This window comes from Coturnix japonica, chromosome Z (assembly GCF_054131305.1).
Source record: "Coturnix japonica strain WE chromosome Z, WE-NBRP24, whole genome shotgun sequence".
Lineage (NCBI taxonomy): Eukaryota > Metazoa > Chordata > Aves > Galliformes > Phasianidae > Coturnix > Coturnix japonica.
The window spans coordinates 67,914,802-67,935,896 of record NC_140702.1 but is presented as its reverse complement, the minus strand read 5'-3'; the positions used below and the strand labels follow the sequence as shown (position 1 = coordinate 67,935,896).

Here is a 21,095-nt window from a genome sequence, read left to right as displayed (position 1 = left end):
TCAGCACTCATCCTAAGAACCAGTAAGATATAGAGGTCTGATTGTTTGGATGGACTTAAATGTTATTGCAGAGCAAGAATGAACTTTGTTTTCATTCATTCATGCAAAAGCGTTCCCAAGAATCTGAAAAAGATTCTCTATTCATAGTTCCAGACGTGTGTATGGAGGGAGAGATGCCATTTCTGTAACAGCAGTAGAGGTGGGGACCAAATGTTCTTCTTAACAATATGTAGTCCAGAGAAGAGCAAGTACGTGTGAGGGTTTGGGAACAGTGGGTTACCAGTCTGGTAGAGGTTTGTAAAGAGTTAAGAGATGAGACCATGCAGCTTTGGGAACAAAACTAGCCTAATTCTTTAGTTGAGTGAGCTATGAAGCAATTGCTTTCCATGCCCAACATATCTGAAGGAAAATATATTTTCCTTAGAAAAGGCAGGACCCTGGGGATAGAAACCTCTACATCTAACATTTTGTGCCTATGGAACTGTCTTGACGGGATGCACAACGGTTGAGCCTGTCAGTACAAATTGGAATCTGCAGAGTAATTTTTTTTCTGACAGAGATAGAATCTGATCTCCAAGATCTGTATTACCTCAGTTTTTTGGTGATGTGCTCAGATAGACACAATTGCACCTTGCAGAAGACCATTTTGATCAGATCGACCCAATTCTGACGTTTCCTAAAAGAGCCAGGAGAAATTGTTAAGCATGTAGCAAGGTGAATGTTTGTCCTATCTGCAATTGCTTGTTTGCTCACTGTTTGTCTTTGTTTTGCCTTTGAAGAAGTGTAATCCCACAAACACCTACAGGACCTGCTGGCCTAGATTACTGGACAGACTTCTTTTTAATGAAGAGTCATGGTTGTTATGTAAAAGAAACAGCAACAACTTCACATTCCTTTGCAAATACAGCCCCAGGCTGTGCTCTGACCAGAAGAGATAAATTTGTCAGGCTCCACTGTCGTGAGATCCTGGTGAGAAAGTGCTGGCAGAGAAATTGTTCCCAAGAAATGGAAGGAAATCTTCCCCAGCTTTAGATACTCTGTCAAGAAAGGACCAATGCATTTTAGTATCTGATAAGAACTCCCCCATATGTTGCAGATACAGGCCTAAGCTTCCCCCGTCCTGCACCTCCTCAGTGCATCAGTGCATAGTTCAGAGCTGCTTCCACCAAACAGCAACCCATGCCCTCTTCCTCCCTCTCCCTCTACAAAATCACATATTGGACAAAATACTGCGCATGCATCTGTCCATCATAGATTGTCACTGATGGTCTTTTGGCTGCCATTGGGATTTCCAATATTCCATGGAATATTCCATTGTCAGGGGAAAGAAAACAATGGTCCGTGTTCTGTTATGCAAAGAGAGATCAAAGTTGTTGTTGGTACAGTCAGTACTGTGGGTAAGGCAGGCCTCATCCACACATCCAGAGCTGCGTATCTCATATGCCTGGTAGTGGAAGTGTCTTTAAAATCTAAGGGAGGATCTGACATTTACATGTCAGTGTGTGCACATCTGTGTGGGAGTAGGGCTTGTATATATTATAGAGAGAAAACACAGATGGAAACAACCCAGTTTGGTGTCTAAAGCCTTTTGCAAAGCCCAGTAAAATCAGCAGGAACCATTCCATTTACTATGATGAGTTTTGACCACAACATTCCTTGCCCCTTCCCAGTGCCTTTGACCAGGGCTGCTTCCTGCTTCATATCCTCAGTTAAACCCTGAGAACAATGGAGCATCCCATACTCACCCAGTGACCGTTTTATAGGGAGTCATCGTGTTCATCACTCTTTGCTCAACTTACCAAGGTCTCATTGCCTGAATTGGTTCTGGAAACTGGTGCCACTAAGGTTTCTTACACCTTCGGTGTTTCTTTTATCTGAACACACTCCAGCTTCATCTCTCTCCTTAGGAACCAGATTTGACATCTATGCACAAAGGTGATGTGACTTCTCCTTTGGATTTGTGCTCCTGCATAGCTGTAAACAAGCTACCTTTCTGTCTCCGTTTTGGTAAGATCAGCAGTTGATGCACCAGAAGATTTTCACTGTGAGGCAGTTCATTTAATGCTGTTTTTAATAGCTTTTACAAAATGTGGGTGCTGGATCAGGACCAAGTACTGATATATCGATCATAAAGATGTAGGGCTATTTCCACTCCTTACTCCCCTATTTGTGCAGCCACAGTTTGCAACAGATTTGCCACAACATTAAATTACGAGTCAAAATTGAGCTGCTTCTCAACTCTTTGAAAGCTTTCTGCCCGCCCCCCTCCTCTGTCATGTGAGATATCCAACACTCTCTATTATTGAACTATCCAGTTCAGGGAACAGTCTCATCAAGGCCTCCTATTGTTCGTGGCCCAAGAAGACTTATGTCAAGTGTAGGAACCAAGAATATCCACTTTTTTGTGGTTCTCTAGACATTTATCACCCAAGTTTTGACCAGGCTGAACAAAACCACCAAGCTTTTCCATACAGATAACATCACAGGTCAAAGTGGAACAAACAGAAGAGTGAAAGGTTGAACCATTGAAGTGGATCAGGATCTGTTACAGGGGATGCCACAGACAGCACTGTAATGTTCTGCATGAACGTGCAGGAGATGCATTCAGGGATAATGTACCTGCACAGATAGAGAATTTTTTTAATTCCAGAGTGTTATCAGATTTGGAAAAATGCTGTAAGAGCGAATTGCTCCATTATCAGCATGCTGCTACACAGCAAAGGGGGAGCTGTGTTCCCTCCCTAACACCCACACTGTAACTGCACAGCCTCTGAAAATAATTAACTGAACCTAACCAGACTCTTTTGCCTGCAATAAGTCTGTATTTTCAGTTGTCTCTCCACCCCCAAAAATATTTTTCACTCTCAGATTCACACCCTTTTACTGTAATAGATAATGTGAAATCCTCTCCCAACTAATTTGATGAGACTATTAGAAAGAAAGGAGTTTCATCATGTTTGGAAAGGAGATAAAGTCTAGGGGAGACTTAAATTACAAGAACATTCAGTCCCCTTGCTGCATGTTAAAAACTGGTCACGTATGTATTCATGCATATATGTCTAGGTGTAATCATCTCAGTACTGCCACACATTATGGTCTCGTTTGAGTAACCAAGGTTTTCCTTAGGGCTTTCCTTTTGATTAGGAGATAAAATTCCATTTCTGATCACTGCAACTCCATGCACTGTGAGCCAGAGCTAGGAAGGACAGATCCAGTCAAGCATTTTGATTATTAATCTCACAGCCTTCTCCAAAAAATGCAACACTTTTCCAGTAAGATTCACTTATCTGGAAACACACAGAAAAATGATGACCCTCATCTCTAATCTTAAGTAAGAGTCAGATTGAAATTCTTCCACTTATAGGAGAAGAGTAAGTTTGAGACCAGCTAATAAGGTCGAACATGTGCAAGTCTATGGGGTCAAATGACATGGATCCCAGGGTACTGAAGAAATTGACTGATGCGGTTGCCAAGTCACGCTCCATCACATTTGAAATCATGGCTGTCAGTCAAAATCCCTGTTGACTGGAACAAGGGAAATATTACTTCCAGTTTTAAGATAGGTTTAAAGTAAGATCCAGGGGTCTAAGGCAGGTGAGCATCACCTCTGCGCCTGGGAAGATCTGTATGCAAGACAAGTTAAGGAGCATTCAAGGAGGTGATCTGAGATAGCCAGCATGGCTTTAACAAGGACAGATTGTGCCTGACCAATATGGTGGCCTGCACTGATTGAGTGACAGCATCGGTGGACAAAGAATGGGAAACTGTTGTCATCTACCTGGACACCACATTCTTATTTCCAAGTTGGAGAAATATGGGTTCAAAGGGTGGACTCTTCAGTGGATAAATAATTGGTTGGATGGTCACAAGAGGGTTGTGGTCAATGGTGCTATGTCAAGGTAAAGGCCAGACAGGAGCAGTGTCCCCCAGGGTTCTGCCTTGTGATATGTACTCAGCAATATCTTTACCAAAGACAAAGACAGTGGGATTGAGTATACATCCTCATCAAGTTTGCTGATGACACCAAGCTGAGTGGTCCAGTTGACACCATAGAAGAAAGAGACTTTTTATCCAGAGATGGACAGGTTTGAAAAGTGGACCCATGTGAACCAAATGAGGTTCAACAAGGCCAAGTGCAAGGTGTTGCACTAGGGTCAGGGCAATCTCAGATATGTGTAGAAGAACTCATTGGGAACAGTTCTGAAAAGGACTTGGGGGTTCTGGTAGATGAAAAGCTTGACATGAGCCAGCAGTGTGTGCTTGCAGACCAGAAGGCCAACTGCATTCTGAGCTGCAAGAGAGGGGTGGCCAGCAGGGAGAGGAAGGTGATTGTCCCCCTCTGCATTACTTGGGCTCCCAGCAGTCTATCACCGTATAAAGCTGCCTAATTTATGAAGCATTCCTAGAGTAAACATTTATTCTGGATAATCCTGAAAACTAAAATAGAAAAAGACAGTGTCTGGTAAGGCAAAAAGAACAATGACAGGGAGAAATGTTCTTGCCAGGAGCAGTTTGCTTGTAGCAAAGGATCACTGGCTCCTCTCTGAAATGGAAACTACTTCAGGGTTGCCTGGGGGACACAAGCGTCCAACCAAAAATAGGATGTAAGGGAGGCAAAAAAGGGCAGGCTACCTCTCTAATGAAAGTGAATTTCCCAGGAACTCACCTCCAGTCATTTTCAGAGCTTGGAAAAGTGACTGGTCCTGTGTCTGTGGATGTAGATTCTAATGCTCTTTTGAAAGCTGCTGTTGCTTGTGCAGTGTATGGGCAGCTCATTTAGTCTCCCGTCGTTTTATTATGGAGCCAACCACAACTGAAAAGACGTAGCTTTAAATCAGATTAAATAAAAAAGAAAATAAACAAAGTGTAAGTACTGTCTTTATTCTGTAAAGTCAAAAGAGCTATTCTGAAAACAAAACATGCACACAAGAAACACCACATCAAACAGGTACAAACCACCGGCTCCTATCACAAGCTTTGCATAAGCCAGCCATAGAGAGAGTCAGAAAATTAACTTCTCCAAGATGAATCCTAATAGAGCAGGGAAGAAAAGACTTTGTGGAGGGACAAGCCCAGAATTCCGCATTTCCAGTGTAATGGCTGGTTGGCATTGGAACCGCTTTATTTTAATGTCCATCATCCCCAGATTGTTTTTACTGTCTCCTACAGCATTGCATTCAGACATGGTGGTGCATCCCTTCATGGCAGCTTTCACAGTCAGTCCACCTATACAGCAAAAGAAGTACATTCCACAGGTCAGTGGGAACAGTCTCCATAACTATCCCCTTCTCTGGCCACTGAAGCTCCCATTTTTAACCTCACATACTGCATATCCTTCACATCCAGTTGGCTCCAATCCCATTCCTATCTGTTCCCTTCTACTGAATAAGTTTCACTGATGAGAAACACAAAGAGTTGAAGGTTTCTTCTTCCCTACTGATGAATAAGACTTTTTTTCTTTTTTTTTTTCTTTTTTTTTCATTTTAATTTTAACAATTGTAATTTAAAAACTGAAAAGCTTTTGAATTGTTTTATTTTATGGAAGAATCTTCCGTTCTCCCATTCACACCTTGCCTAGCTTCCTAGAGAAGTGAGAGCTGTGATACACTAGTCCAAGTGTTCATTATTACCCTCTCACCTTGACCCTTTCATGAAATTTGAAATGAATTAACTTATTTTGTAGCCAAAATTTGACCAGGAGTGGGAAGTCTCAAAGGAATTATCGGCTGAGCCATGTATTTAGGCAAGTCTGTCTCTAAGGCCTTAAATCATTTAGCTAAAGCAACAGAGAAACCCTGCTCATGTACCCACTGAGGCAGTGCCTGGAACCCAGCCTTGTCTTTTGCCAACACCAGAGCATCTACTTGAAAGATAGACCTTAAAGTGTTGCAGTCACAGAAATATCCACATCTAGCCGGCAGTTTGGACACAGAAGTAGCCTGAAATTCAGCCTGGGGAAAGCCAGACGACCTTATCCCAAGTCAATAACTCCCAGTTCCCCATTAAACTAGATTATTTTTTTTCCTCACTCTGGAAATGGTACTTTTCCAAAAGCTTCAGCCTGCTGGGCCAAAGTAAACATCTGTGAAGAAAATCCTTGTCAGTTAACAATTCCAAGCAATTTTGTGGGAAATTACCTAACTGCCTACAGCTATGGACACACAGCAGGTCAGACAGGCTGAGTGTTCTTCCTGTTGATGCTGGGTACCTAACTCCCTGCTCAGATACTCTTACCCCTATTGCTTGCATAAAGAAGCTGGTAGCTTTGTATTAGTTTCACCTGAACCTCCTCCAAGTTAATCCTCATGCATCCCAGCTAAGGCCAGCAAGGGGGTATGTCCACGTATCAAATCGCTTCATTACAAGTTTTACCTCAGTTATGCCATTCTACAAGGAATCCCAGCAGTTACATGTCCACAGTTGGAAAGGAGGAAGGAAAGCACATCCTTGCCCTTTCACCATATTTAAGCCTGCCCCTTTCAAGCTTTGTATTTCTTCTTTGTTTTTCCCTTCACACGTCACCCATTTTTATCTGTCTTTATTGCTCCCTCTTAGGCTGGGTTTGCCAGTTAAACAAAAAAAGATGACAGACAGCCCCAAACAAAAGACTATTACCTGTATTCATTAACCCAGCCAGGTCAACACACTGGCTTTCAGATCCAGTGCAGTTTACAGTTTCATTACCACACTGGAAAGAATCCACACTATAGCAGGCAGGACACTGGAATCCATTGGGCACATTGTTCTCTGGTGGCACTAGGAGGAAAGAGATAGGCTGCAATTGGTTCTAGGAAGGGGAGTGAGGAGCCAAGTGATGGCTTAGTGTACAAAGCCTAACCTTGGTACAAGGAAAGTATAAAAGGGATGGGGATAAGCCAAAAGGGAGCTTACAGGAGACAGATGCTGTCTGACAGGCATCACCCACACAGCAGGCCAAGCTGCTCCTTGCTTTCACCTTCCCGTAGTTCATGGTGACAAGGCCCATCTGGCAAATTCTGGACGGCAGACAGGTCTTGATTGATGAAGGGATTGCCATCCCCCCTGTGATGGGGAAGCACCAAATTATTAACCACCATCTAATTCACTCCTCCTCCATCCACTTCCTACAGCAGCAACCCAGGGCCTGACAGACCCACCCAATAGCAATGCCAGTGACACTGGTGACCCCTTCAGATGAACAGGCACGGTGTCATCACATCTAAGATACCAGTGAGGGATTTCTCACTGGGAAGGGGTGAAGGCACAACAAACATCTCACCTACCTATTGTAACCTCATGCAGAATGATGCCGCAGGTGTCTGTGTCACCACTACAGGTTTCCATGGGGCCAGAGCAGCTTCTTCCTATGTTGTGACACACCTCACACTGAAGCATGGATCCTGGGTGAGGAAGGAAGATATTTCTGAGCAGCAGCCAAGTGAGATTTAACTTCCCCTTTCATCTATTATTCTTTTCTTTTTGCTTTTGATCAGCAGTTTTCATGTTTCTCATTCCTTATTTTTCCAGTTACACACTCAGTTTGGGGGTTCTTTTTCATTATTTCCTATTGCTATTTTATCTAGTGTGATCTTGAATCTTGAAGGAAGTACAGGGAAGGCTTTCTGAGCTGTAATTTTACATTTTAACTACCAATACCCAAACAGCATGCCTTATCTTCTAGTGGATAATTCATGTTAGATTTTGCTGAGGACATTAAGAGAAACAGATCTACAGACCTCTCTATCCAGAAACATATTTGTGTGTCCCTGGATTTGCAGTCCCCACATCTTCTCTTTGCAGTGACCAAGGGAATTCAAGGAATTGGTGACTGAGAGGCTGCCAGCAGTCACTGTGCTATGGACAAAGTGGGAGCAACATGTCTCTTTGTAGGCATTGGAGGAATCCACTTTACTGACTATCTACTGTTTCAGGACAAGAACTTCTTAAGCAGACCAGAGTATCAGGCAGTCAGTAGGAGAAACTTAGAAAGGAGTAGAGAGCTTATTGAGAGAGAACAAACAACATGACCATGTGATATAAACACATCCATCTTCACCCACACATTGGCTCATAGTCTCAGGTGTCCTCCAAACCTGCTAATACTTACCCCATTCCATGTCAAATCTCAGATAAGGGATTCCCATGTCCCAGATGCCAGGAACTTCCCTCCATAAGCAACACCCATTCCCAGACGTCTTCCATGTCTTGCAGCCCCACAGAACCCAGCAAAAAACTCACCTGAGTCTAGAAAAGTCAGGAGAAAGCTGAGGCCAAAAAATACTTTCATGCTGATGGATTGTAAGGACAGGGACTGGCCAAATCTTGCTAAACACAGCGCTATGTACCACAAGGGCTTTTATAAACCGGAGCGTGACAGATATGTCAGCGATTTGCAGAAGTGGCAAATGCAGAAGTCATAGCTGTGGAAGTGCATCAAGGAGTACTGGTAACACAGAGCACATGAAGTGCTATTTATTTTTTTTATCTAAATCTTATTTCTGCCTTTTTCTTCATGCAAGAAATACTATCTATCATTCCCCCAGTGTAGAGTATGCTGCCTGTGGGAAAGGCTGGCTTGCCTGGGATCTGTCAGGTATGTCTGCAGTTCAGACTTTGTTTAAATAACCTTCAACATCTGTATCATGGAGTTCTCAATAGAGCTCACTACTCCCAGACAACGGGAATAAACCCAGGGAGAGAAGGAACAAAAGTCCCTCCCTTCTCTAACAGCGCAGTGCGGCACGGCCCGACCACGTGCGCTTCAGGAGAGGGGGAGGGAGATTGCAAATGGATCTAGGAGGAAAAAACGACAGAAAAAAGAATGATCTGAGAACGAACGGCAGTTTAATAAACCCAGTAACACTAAACAACAACGAGAGTTTCAACAAGGAGAAAACCAAGCCCCAATCTCACCAACGGGCTGTGGGAAGCAGGAAGTTCTGACCACACTGTCTCCTCGCAGCGAGCTGGGGCACAAACCCGGTCCCCTTTCCGACCTCCCTCCGGTGCTGCTCCCCATGTGCCAATTTAAGGTAGTCCACAGAAAAGAGAAAAAAACTTGTCCCCTTAACTCCCATTATCCCACATGATGTTCTGATGTGGAACAGCAACGCCAAACAAATTACAAAACCATAAGACTCCGCCGTACATATGAATGAAGAAGAAACCATTTGAACAGCCCTGTTGTGCTCTCTCCAGCAGGTCCAAAGAAGCAAAGTGTAGTAAGAACTAGTCAGGAATTTTCCTCATGGCTGAGTTTTTGCTGGCTGGTTTCCCATCTTCTTTCCCATCAGACAGTCAGTAGCTCTCATACCTCGAGTACAGCAGTAGAGCAGACAGCAACAGAGAACTTCCTTTCCAAGCTGGCATGCAGCTTCTGTTTGCAAAATGACTGCCAATATATGCCTTGGAGGAGGCTTGATCAGGGTTTCCTGGGGATGAATATGTCACAGCTGCAGAGTGGGTCCTCCAGGGTGCAAGCTTTTATACTAAACAAGTGGAAGTTGATAAGAAATGTTTCTATTATTCCTTTGTCCCTTAAGTCAAAACATTCAGCAGGGAGGATCTACTGATGTGGCTGTGACACAGCCTGGTGACAGCGTGACTTCCATGCCCTAGGATCCAGTCAAGAAACCAGGGCCAGACTGCTATCAGCACAGAGGTTCCCTGTCCCTTATGTAGCTTTTAATAGGATTTACTGCCTCACCAAAGCCATTTCTTACCCAGAACATACCCTCTCTACTCATATTCTTGAGCAAATAGGTCACAGTTCATTGTCCTTCAGTACTTTTTTGCAGCAACAGCAGGGAGCAATTGCTGTCCTGATACCAGCCCCAGCTGCTGTAAAAGCTCCTTGGGCCAGGTACTTCTCCAAGCAAACTCTGTTGTGTAGCACATCAGAGTGCTGAGATCATTCTAGCCCCTAGGCTTAGCAACCATCCAAACAAATACTCCACAGCAGGAACATGCAGACCATAAACATAAATGGGTAACAAATTACAAATATGAGATACAAGAACATTTCAGATTTCATCCAGTCCATCCAGTTGCCCCAGATAGCACCAGCCCAAGGTAAGCCCCAGTTCATTCATTTTTTCCTCACAGGCCATATGTTCCAAGCCCATTACCAGCCTTGCTGCCCTTCTTTGGACCTGCTCCAGCACCTCCATGTCCTTTCTGTACCAAGGTGCCCAAAACCGAACACAGTACTCGAGGTCAGGCCTCACCAATACCAAGTACAAGGACAGGATGACTTTCCTAGTCCTGCTCACCAGGATGCCATTGGCCTTCCTGGCCACCTGGGCACACTGCTGGCTCATATTGAGCAGACTGTCCATCAGCACACCAAGGTCCCTTTCCATCAGGCAGCTTTCCAGCCAACCCTCTCCAAGCCTGTAGAGTCACCAGGGGTTGCTGTGACCAAAATTCAGGACCCGACACTTGGCCCTATTGAAGCTCATACAGTTAACCTTGACCCATCAATCCAGTCTATCCAGGTCCCTCTGTAGTGCCATTCATCTTACTGCCTGCTTTTCTCATTTGGGACTAACCTCTTCAGAGAAAAAGTGATCTTGTACTATTTCCAAATACATTAAGCATTACAGCATTACAGTAGGGTTTCTTCTTAGCTAAGCTAAAGGCACTGTGAAGGGGAGGTTTAGGTGAGATATTAGGAGGAAGTTTTTCACACAGAGAGTTATGACATGCTGGAACAGGTTGCTCAAGGAGGCTGTGGATGCCCCATCTCTGGAGGTATTCAAGGCCAGGCTGGATGTGGCTCTGGGCAGCCTGGTCTGGTGGCTGGCAACTCTGCAGCACTGTCAGAACTAATACATTAACCTGTCACACAGGTCTGTGGCAGAAAATGCCAATGGGTTTCAGAGCCCAAACATAAAGATATGTCATTAAAGCTTGAAGCTAATAAGTCAGATCTGCATCACAGCTGAAGAACTTAAGTTAAAAAAAAACTTAGGAAGAAGTAAGAAAAGCAGTGGTCAGAAGTAGAAAACAGGCACAGTTTCTGTGGGATAGAGCAGGGATGTCTCTTATTGCCTCTCTTTACCTGAGGTGCAAGAGGACAGAGCCACAATGTGTTGTGACACTTCAACACTGAAGTCATCCACAGCCCACACAAAAAAAAAAGTAGTTTTGGAAGAGGAATAAAACCCATCCATTTTCTATGTCAATTGCTTGTTCTCCAGTACAATGGGTGAGACTGGCAAAACCTGCCAAGCTGGTTCACCAGAAAAGGACATGCAAGACAGATACCCTAACCACATCATGCAAGGATTAGAGTACCCATCTCAAAGGACAAGAGCAAGAGGAGTGCCACTGCTTGCTTGTTGGTTATAGACTTAAGAAATTTCTAACAATCATTTTTCTCTGCTCTAATTGCACAAATTAGTAATGCAGCCAAGTGGTGTGACATCAGACTAATTCCCGCTCCTGATTAGGAACTTCTGAACAGCCCAAGACGAAATGTCTCAGTTGTTTCCCGCCAGCTCTTCACCCAGACCAGAGAGGTGGGAATTTATCGCTTCTTCCCACCTAGTGCTGACTGGGAATCAGCACTTGGAACTGGAGCAGGGGATAGAGGCATCCTGATGGTTCACAGGAACAGAGTCATCCCCACTTATGAGGGAGCAGCAACCAGAATGTATGCCATCTCCTGCAAGCCATTTAGAATGAAACTTTTTCCCCAGAAAAAGCTCATCAGTAGATGCAGCATCATGGCTCTGCTTCCAGCCCCATGGGAGCAGCCCAGGTGTAGCACATGTGAGTGCTTGAAGTCCCAGTTTGGTTTGTCAGCAAGAGGTTTAGCATTTGCCTGGAAAGAGTAGCTGCAGCTGGGTGCTAATTGATGCGTACTGATTTCCCAAGAGGACTCCTCTATGCACAGCCTTGTATTCGCTTTGAAAGCAATGCTATTATTACCAGTTGGGTACCAAGCAGGGGGATGGGGTGGAACAGATCCCAGGCAGGGTTTGTAATAGCAGTGAGCTTCCCAAGAGGAAACATGGTCTCTGGGAGCTCAGAGACCTGTTCCAGTGGACATTCACAGGAGTGCAGGGGACTTTTTGATTTACCTTTGATCCTATACCATTGAAGATAACAGCCATGTTAACACTGATGAATTTTTTGTACCCAGGCCAGCAATTACATTTTCAACTGAAACAATTGCCAGTGAACCTGGTTGCTTTTCAGACATCCTGGGAAGAAGATAGATTTGCATGCATGTAAATATGATGGATGAGCTGTCTGCTCTTACGTGAATGATCAGCAGTGTCATCTTCAAAGTAATCAAGACAACAGCAACTACTTAATCACATCCACCGGTGCTGATACAGAAAGTAAGTTCTTTATCATACATTCATATTTTAACCTCCTCTTCAGCTTCAGCACATGACTTAGTAATTATTTGCCAGCAGCAAAGCTTGTTTGCTAGGAGAGTTCCAGGCTGTCAGCTGAGGCAGCTTTTATTGGTCCATTTCACAGAGCTAATGCTGCCGTGGGCTGGTGTCAACACATAACGAATATGTAAGAGAGGAAGTCTTGTAATACTGTACTAGTAGCCATGCATCTTGCTCATTATTAATAACAGTGGTTAAGGTCCTTGTTATGCAATAGAAATTCAGCATTTTAGGGATCACTTCTAAGTGAGGACTCCAACAAGTTGTGTCCACTCTGCCCCATGGAAAACTGAGACCCTGAGTGATCTGACTTAACAGACAAGAAGGGCTCTGACTTTTCCAGAAGACCTCCTTGTTTTCTGCTTTCTGTAGGAGGAATCCCCCACCTATAAAAACAAACCCTGCTCTTGGTGATGAAGGTCCCAGGTCCCATGAAGAACAGGTGGTTTCATTTTGCATTATGCAGGAATTTGTGAAGGAAGCAATGAATAGAAGGGGAAATTATAATCTTCCTCTAAAAACCTAACTTTGTAAGCAAAAATGGAGCCAGCCAAAATCAACCTGGAGAGGAGGCATCTATGGGTCGCAGGTGTTGGGCTGATCAAAGACTTTTTCAGCCCTTTACTCATCCAATCCCTCTCCCCAGCATTCAGCTGCTCATATCCGGACAGCTCTGGCACAGGAAGCCTCCCTTACAGCAGTTTATGAGATACTGGTAAATTGGAGATGTGTAATGGTAAAGGGATTTGATTTTGCCCTTGATTACCTTTATTATTAAAAGTGTGACTTTATCACTTTCCCACCCCTCTCTTCCCACTCAGTTAATTACTAACCAAGTCCCACCAGCAGGAAATAAGATCTTATCATGGAGAATAGTAGTCATGGCTGAGTAAGACATGCTTTGGAAAGGACAGATGCAACCAAGTCAGAAAATCAAATAATATATGTGTTTCCAGCAAGCCTAAGTCAAATGGCTAAACTGCGGCTGCAGACCTTCCCTGTGGTGGGAAGTATTTGCATGCAGGATTTTCTCTGAACCTTAATGCAGATGCAGCTGCTCTGCTTCTACCAGAGGTCTTTGAAGTCTGAAGATCCATACTTCATTTCCCACCCATTCTTAAACTGGAGTCTAAGAATGAACTGTAATTGCAGTATTTGTTATTGTATCTCCTAGATGTGTGACCTCACTCTATCAACGTCATTCCTTTCTGTTGCAGGATTTTACCTGTATGTGCAACACACATGACATTTTCAGTAAGGCCAGGTGTTGTGCATTTATCACTTCTGTCTCCTTTTTTCCCATTACTTACTATGAAGCATGATACATTGCGTATGGAAAAGCTCAGAAAGCCATGCCCTGGAGCACTGAGAGATATGCTCCAAGCTTTGGAAAAGATGCTCATCTTTCCCATCACGTTCCAATCTATCGTTATTCATTGTGTGATAAACATCATCCAGATGTGTGTCATACAGGTTTGCTCAAAACTTGCATTGGTTGAGGCAGATTATCTAGTCAACCGTCGCATTCAAAAAGCAAGGACTGTTATTAGTCTAGTTGCTCTCAAGAGCTGAAGAAAACACATTCATTGTCATTCCATTTTCTTACGCATTCTTGAGGAATTACACCCATTGGTGAGTCCTCAGGCAAAATAACTGTTTGGCCAAGTTGAACATCCCACTGTGGGATGTTCATGTAGTACAGCAAACTTCAGATAAATATCCAAAAATATTCAAAAATAGCAAACAGCGAATGGCAAGAGGGAGAGATCCAAGCAGATCTCCACAGTATGCAGGGTGGGTGTGCTTGTGTTAGCACTGCACAAGCTGGTACAGTTTGGAGCACACAGCATGTAGAGATTTCAGCTCGGTTCTTGAAAGCACATTGGGTTGGAGGTGTACTGACCTCTAGCATCCACAGCAGATGAAGGGAGCTGTGCTGTGTGGCACAGAGATCTCGCACTGGAGCATCCCGTCTGCTTGGAGCAGTGGTCAGGGAGTCAGAGACCAACAGCAGTTTGCGGTGGCCAGTGTCCAGAGCTGTCCTCAAAACACAAGTAACTTTGCCATTGTTTGCCATCATGTGGGAGGATTAGAGAGAAGAAATGAGCAAAAAAAAAAAAAAAAAAAAGATGGGCAAACCTGAAAGGGACAGTCAAAATCTTCCATGGATAGCATGTTCCTCTTGGTTTCTGCTTACTAAGCCCAAAACGATGTGAACTGCCATTCATTTCTTTCTTTCCAAACAACAGGCTTGTTGTGAGGCTAAGAAGCAAGAAGGAAGGAGTGCTCTCTGTGTTAATGTATGGTAGCAATTACATATTCACACATAGGCCCTCACTCTGCTACACCAACCAGAAAGATACTGGTTTCAGCAAGTCAAACTGCAAGATATCCTGGGGTCCTTTCCAAAATATTTGTTTATATAAAATCAAGGTTTTACAACAAACACATGTCCCACTAAAAAAGCTCCTTAACATATCAGTGGCATAGATGCAAGCAAAATCCCTCTAGACACAGTCTTTAATTGGTCTGCCCCACATCTTCAAACCTGGGCTATTATAAATGCACCTGATATGGGTGATAAATAGACAGGGTTTGTTTGTCTTTTAGACCTCAAGGAATCATCTGGGAAACCACAAAATTTTAATGAGCTTGCCCCAGAGACATTAGGTTTTATGGAAACAGATTAAAAAAATTTACTTTACAACTTAACCATGCAGTGTAATGAGTAAAGAAAAAATAATGCCATACAGAGAAGACATGGGAAATTCCTGCACTGGTTGTATGAAAGGTATGGAAATGAAAATTAGGCAGATGTAGAATGAAAATCAAAACAAATGTGAAAGAAGACAGACAGGTACGTAAAATAGGGATTAAAGGCTTATTAAAAGATGAGGGCAGTTTCCTATGAGGGCAAGAAGTTCTCCTTAATGTAACTTATATCAAGAAAGTTTTTGACATCTTCGTATTTGAACTTTTGCAGGAAGACAGAGAAAAGATTGGAGAATAAAACTGGAATCCATCTCTGTATATTATCTTAGGAACAAAATTGGTTCCGAACAGCCAGACCACTGCATTGCCTAACTGCGGATCTGGTGGTGCTGTGGGACACAGCTCAGAGTGTCAGGTCAGGGAGTAATTTCTTGAGGACTAATTAGACTGAACACTGAGGAGTGCTGCTTCTCTCATTACTTCTTGTCTGCCTGACTGACACATTGGAGGTCAGGTAGTACAAGCAGGCAAAAAAGCTCAGAAAATCCTGGCATGAACAACCATCATTTTGTGATCTGTTAATGAGAAATGCAACTACGCTTCGAAGGAGTGCTCTGGATATTGTTTTAGTTTAGTTTCTGGATATAGTTATAGTTTAGAAAAGAAGGTGGCATCAGCAATGAAAAGTTAGCAGATGCAGCTCAATGTACAGAGGCAAAAGAGGGCTTAAAGAAAAGCAAAAGCAAAGAGGAAGCTGGGTCTTTGGCAGACATATGCAATCATTCTATTGGACAACACAAGAATGAATGGCTAAGTAGATGGTTACAGTCTGCACACCCCAGCAGAGGGACCTGTACTTCCAGTGCACAAGCTTGTCCAGTTTTGAAACTGAAGACCAAGAGAAGTGTTCAGTTTTGAGGCAGCACAGTGATGGAGATGTTATGGAACTCTAAACATAGTCATTGAGATAGGACTCAAACACAGGTATCTGCTGCATGCTCCCTCAAGTTGCTGTGCTAAGCTGCTGTGATGGGATAGCTGTAGGTCCTGTGTCAGGTCTGACAGCTACGTGACAGTTTTTCAGATTCTGCAAGGCATTTCAGATGGCATCTGTGTGTGTGAGTCTTAACCTGCAAGCTGAGTCCCACCTGAGGAGCCTATGGCTCCTGTGCATTGCTTTCCCCTATGGCTCTACAAGGTTCTCTACATCAGATGATCCAAAGTTAATAAGATCACAGATTCACAAGATGTTATTATGTGAGTACTGTATGTATGTGCAGAAAGAGGCAAGACCAGTTCCTAGATGCTAAGCAACTCGCTCATGGTCTCAGACAGCATAAGGAATCCTACCATGTTACTGCCACCTTCTCTTATGACGCTTGTTCCCTTGACAGTCCTATTGCAGTGACACCAAGAAGGCTCTCCTGGTCAGAAAGCCATGCACAGGTGTGGCAAGACATATTGCATAATGCAAGGTTTGCTACAGCTACACCAATCTAAACACATCTCTTTTATACTACTTGTTGACAGGGTAATAGCTTTTGTGTTCCATATGGGTCTGTACCCATCAAGACCTGCTATTTATGAACAAGGTGAGAAGTGCTGCAGAAATACAGGACTTGACCTGACTTTTTTTCTGGGCCAAGGAATAGATATTTCCTCCCATGTTGTTCTGTCAGAGCTGAAGGGTTCTTATGGATGGAGTTGGTAGGCAGAAAGCCAGCTCTTTCTATTGGCAGGCACAGAGAAGACAAGGTGGCAGCAGCCCAGGTTTAGCTTTGCTGATGTTGGCAGGGAATTACACTCTAACTCTGAATTCAGTGTGGTGTATGCTGGGTCAGGAGTGTATGAAAACATATCTGCTGCCTAACACTTACATTAGGCATTCTGGCTAAATGAACTAAAATTTATTCAGAACTCAGACCCGGTTTTGTTCAAATCCCTGTTATGGAATGATCCATCAGCATCCAGACCTGGTACCATGGAAGCACAAATCCCATTCCCATCATTAGCTCTTGGTGGGACCTCCGACATGGTCCCAGGTTCATCCTTCTGGAGGTACATGCATCTCCATCATGAACATTGATTCAGTGCTCTTCCTGCAAGGGAGGCAGGAAGACTGATTTCTTGTCATATGGAGCTAAACTGAAGTCACTCTACATTTGGAAACCCAAATAAATGAGAAGACATCCTCATTCCAGGAATCAACTGGAGATTTCAGTTTCACAGACCTTCCTATGCCTCTGGCTCTCCAGGTTTTGGCTTTCTAAATGTTCTTAGAAAAAACATTAAAAAAATCTAAGAACATGATGCTTAACATTCTGCCAGTAACACGAAGTGCATATAACTCTGCCCTCTCTCCTCAACTGGGCTGAATATTAAGGAATAGACTACAGTACTTTTGCAGACAGAGGAATGGGTTTCCACGAGGAAGGATGAGGAAAAGCCTCAACAAACAAAAAAACAAACAAAACAAAACGAAGCTGTGATTAAAATTCTGTAATCTTGGACAAAAGGCCAGTGTACCGATCCAAAGAGTCTTTGGTCCCCAGAGGGAATGTCTAATTAATGTCACTCATATGAGGGCTATGCCAAGGTTACAGCTGGCAAGATAGGACTTTATCAAAAGCAATCTTCTGGCAAAGCCCCACACTTTCTTCTGCCAAGAGGAACATCTCATTTCAAGGATACCTTCCACCAACAGTGACTGCTCCTGCTGTTTTGAGGGCCCCCAGCCAGGCAGATCAATGTCTTCAGAGTTAGCCCCCATTTCCACTGGAGAAGCAATCCAGTTCCCTTACACAATATTTAACAAGCCCTCAAAACCAGAGATGTTTTCTCTCCTCACTTCAGCCTGGAGCATGACTGCAAGACTCAACTAGCCTACAACTTTCAGAAAGCATCTCCAAGATGAATCATTACTACCAAGTTATATGATTACTTAACATATTGTATGCACAACTAGATGAAACCAGCTTTCTCCTCTCTTTTCTTTCTCCTTCGTCCAATCTCCCCAATTATCTTCATCCAATGAAGCCAAGCTCCTTTCAATACCTCAAGCTTGCCAGGGAGAGCTGTCCCAGCTTGCTAATTGAATTATAACACACCCTTGAAATAAGACTCTGGCTCAGAAATCACTTAGGTGAGAATATCCCTTAAGTGCATAACAAGAAGAGCACAGTTGGATGAGTAATTGACTCAATTTGGATTGAAATGGAACAATCTAGTTGTGTCCTACTCTCTGTTTTCTCCTCCTGTATTTGCAGAGACAAAATGCCTGCAGCAGGTCTGTTCTCAGGGCTCAGAAATCAGTTGGAGGCTCTGAACTTTCCTTTAGAGGATGACTAACTCCAGTCATCATCAGGGAGTCATAAGCAGCTGTTGTCTTACAGAACAGAGCTAAGAGATGGAGGTCCAGGGTTGCATGGGTGGACACCACTTTTGTTTCAGGTGTTATTTAAGTGTCTGTTTTTCAGTATGGTGATGATCTGACTTTCAGGACTGGATTATTAGCGGTAAGGCAGGGAATGATCCCAAGGCAGCCAAGCAGTGGGCTGCACATCATCCATTTTCCATTACAATTTATAGGTTATCTTGTTCACAGGGGCAGTGCCTGCCCTGGGACAGGTAATGTCTGAGCAGTGACAGCCTGGGCATCATTTCTGGAAAGAAGAAAGGGGAGAACTGGCAACTGGCCATAGGATAACCAACAGGGAGCCAGGTCCCTTGTGGGGGAGAAAATCAAAGGATGTCAACACTGGGAGACCGCTGAGGAGAAGTCTCAATTTACATTCAGTAGATGAATTGTAGTGGTACAACTTCATGCTGGAGGTAAGGGACATGTATCTCTTCTTGCCTGCATGCAGCACCCAGTGGACCTAAAAGCAAAGATAAGAAGCTGATATGGAGCAGCTGTTACTGTCTTCTTACCCCGCCTTGACCTATCAAGACCCATAGGATCTCTGATAAATCTTTCAGCAAACGTACCTGGCTCAGAGCCCACCAAGGCTGCCAATTTATTAAGAAAACTAATAAACACAGTAGATATGATCTCAAAAAACTTGGAGCACAGATAACAAGCTGCTGCCAGGGCAGAGATTTTTCCTTTTGTACTTCCAGGGAGAAATTCAGCGTGTGTCTGGGAAGGCAGGACTGTATAGGAATACGCAGTACAACAGCGAGTGCTATAGTAGCCATGTTTAAGAGGGGGTGGGTTTTTCTAACCCTCTGCATGCCCATCTTCAACTGTCCTGACAATATTTCTGCTTCTCCTCTGCTTCAGATAACATCTGAATACCCAAAGCTGGACATGGGATGCAAGTGTCAGAGACTGCACATTTTGACATAGTTGTGTGCTCACGGTATTGCTGCTCTCCCTGAGGGCTGGAAAGCTGAAAATTTTTCTCTAGGAGTGACAGCATGGAGCTAAAGGTCCATATAACACATACAACAAAGTCTAGTGAGAACACAGAAGTCTCTGTCTTCACGTTTGCAAGTGAAGAGTTTTGCAGATGGATTTGTTGCATCTCTCATAGAACCACGTATACCATAATGGTTCATGGACTCACCCTTCCAGAAGAGCCACAGCCCAGTATTTCTTCCCATACTTTCAGGCTGGTGCAGCTCAGAAAAAGAGGAACTGGCTCTGGACTTTCTGTGGCAGGGGAATGAGTCTTTTCCTCAAACAGTGATTTGCAATGGATTTCTACCTCTTCTTCCCAATCTTTTCTTCTGTGAGGCTCTGATTCCCACCACTCATCTATCCTGCAGGCATTAGTTTGAATGTTGCCACCCTATTAAATGTGAATTGAATTAGGCAGGAGGTAATTAACTGCACTGGAATTTTCCCATGGTATTAGAGCAAACATACTCAGTGATATCTGGTGAGATCTTTACAGACCACAAGCAATAGATATCATGTATAACAATAGTGCTTCCCACATTTTCCTTAACATGCTCCTGGGTCATTGAGCTGAGGAGTAAATCAGAGGGAAGGGTTAAGACACACCTCTCTTCATGAAACAGCTGGGATTTTCTTTGAGATCCCCTTGAGTTCAAGTCAGCTGCTGGGGTTTTTCATTCACAAATAGCTGAAGAACTGTCCTTCACTGTGAGCCACATCTGGTGTGCAAGCTGTGCGCCTTCACTAGCACACTGCTGAGTCTGCAGAGAAGGGTCCATCATCAGTTCAGGTACCTATGAAGAATACTCCTGCTCTCCTTTCACCATTACATCTTACCTTATTGTCAGGCTGAATATGAGCCTCATCTCAATTTGGGCAAACAACATACTGGGCTGTGCTAGGACAGCGGGAGCTTCTGTATGTGTTGTTGAACCCAAATCAAGGGAGATGTCAAGAAATGGCAATGATGGAGGGAAGCCAAGATGAGGAGATGGACCACCAGTTCCATTGGCAGAGTCTGAAGGAGCTGGATTGCTCAGACTGGAAAGGAAGAGTCTGAAGGGAGACAAAAGCCAACAATGAGTTGAAGGGCAGCTACAGAGGTGGGTAAATAAATCCAAAGCCAGCCTGCTTGAGCTTGGGATAGCCCAGCTAGTCCAAGCAGAAGGATGGATGGGAGATCTCAGAGATCTCTTCTAACCAAAACTCATGTAGTCAGTCTTCCCATCAGCTTGCCAGTGGGGAACTGCTTCCACTGAGAAATGAGTCAGATTCGTTTGGGATTTAATTTCAGACAGATCAGTTCCATTTTGGAAACAGAGGTGAGTGATCTGTGGCAGACAGTGTTCATACTGGCACCACTACCAAGAAAATGTGCATGAGTCCACCAGTAATCCAAGATACCATCTAAGATAAGTTTGTATTTTGAGGCAAACACAGATCTGTAGCATCCTAACTGCAAGTCTCCTGTCAGTGTATTACAGGATGTGAATGAATAACTGCAGACCTCAAAATCTAGATAAGGGATAAGTCACCCTCTGCCAAATCACTCTTGGTTTACTACTGTGTCAGTCTCAGTCCAAAGCATGTAG

General features: G+C 43.7%; 1 protein-coding gene across 1 annotated transcript; it reads right to left on the bottom strand.

The window, feature by feature from the left end:
• Nucleotides 1-4,865: 4,865 nt before the first annotated feature.
• On the bottom strand, nucleotides 4,866-8,327 carry LOC107305757 (phospholipase A2 inhibitor and Ly6/PLAUR domain-containing protein-like). The gene is made up of 5 exons (XM_015848282.3): nucleotides 8,218-8,327; nucleotides 7,263-7,379; nucleotides 6,892-7,041; nucleotides 6,616-6,756; nucleotides 4,866-5,226 (listed from the first exon to the last, which is right to left on the bottom strand). The coding sequence occupies exons 1-5, from the start codon at nucleotides 8,264-8,266 to the stop codon at nucleotides 5,003-5,005; spliced, it is 681 nt and encodes a 226-aa protein (XP_015703768.1). The 5' UTR covers nucleotides 8,267-8,327; the 3' UTR covers nucleotides 4,866-5,002.
• Between the last annotated feature and the right edge of the window lie 12,768 nt (nucleotides 8,328-21,095).

Excerpts from the sequence above, each read along its gene's own strand:
- LOC107305757 (XM_015848282.3), bottom strand. The coding sequence starts at position 8,266 with ATGAAAGTATTTTTTGGCCTCAGCTTTCTCCTGACTTTTCTAGACTCA. Across the intron at positions 6,757-6,891 it reads TCAGACAGCATCTGTCTCCT|TGCCACCAGAGAACAATGTG; the intron begins GTAAGCTCCCTT and ends CTTTCCTCCTAG. Across the intron at positions 5,227-6,615 it reads GGCTGGGTTAATGAATACAG|GTGGACTGACTGTGAAAGCT; the intron begins GTAATAGTCTTT and ends TTTGCTGTATAG.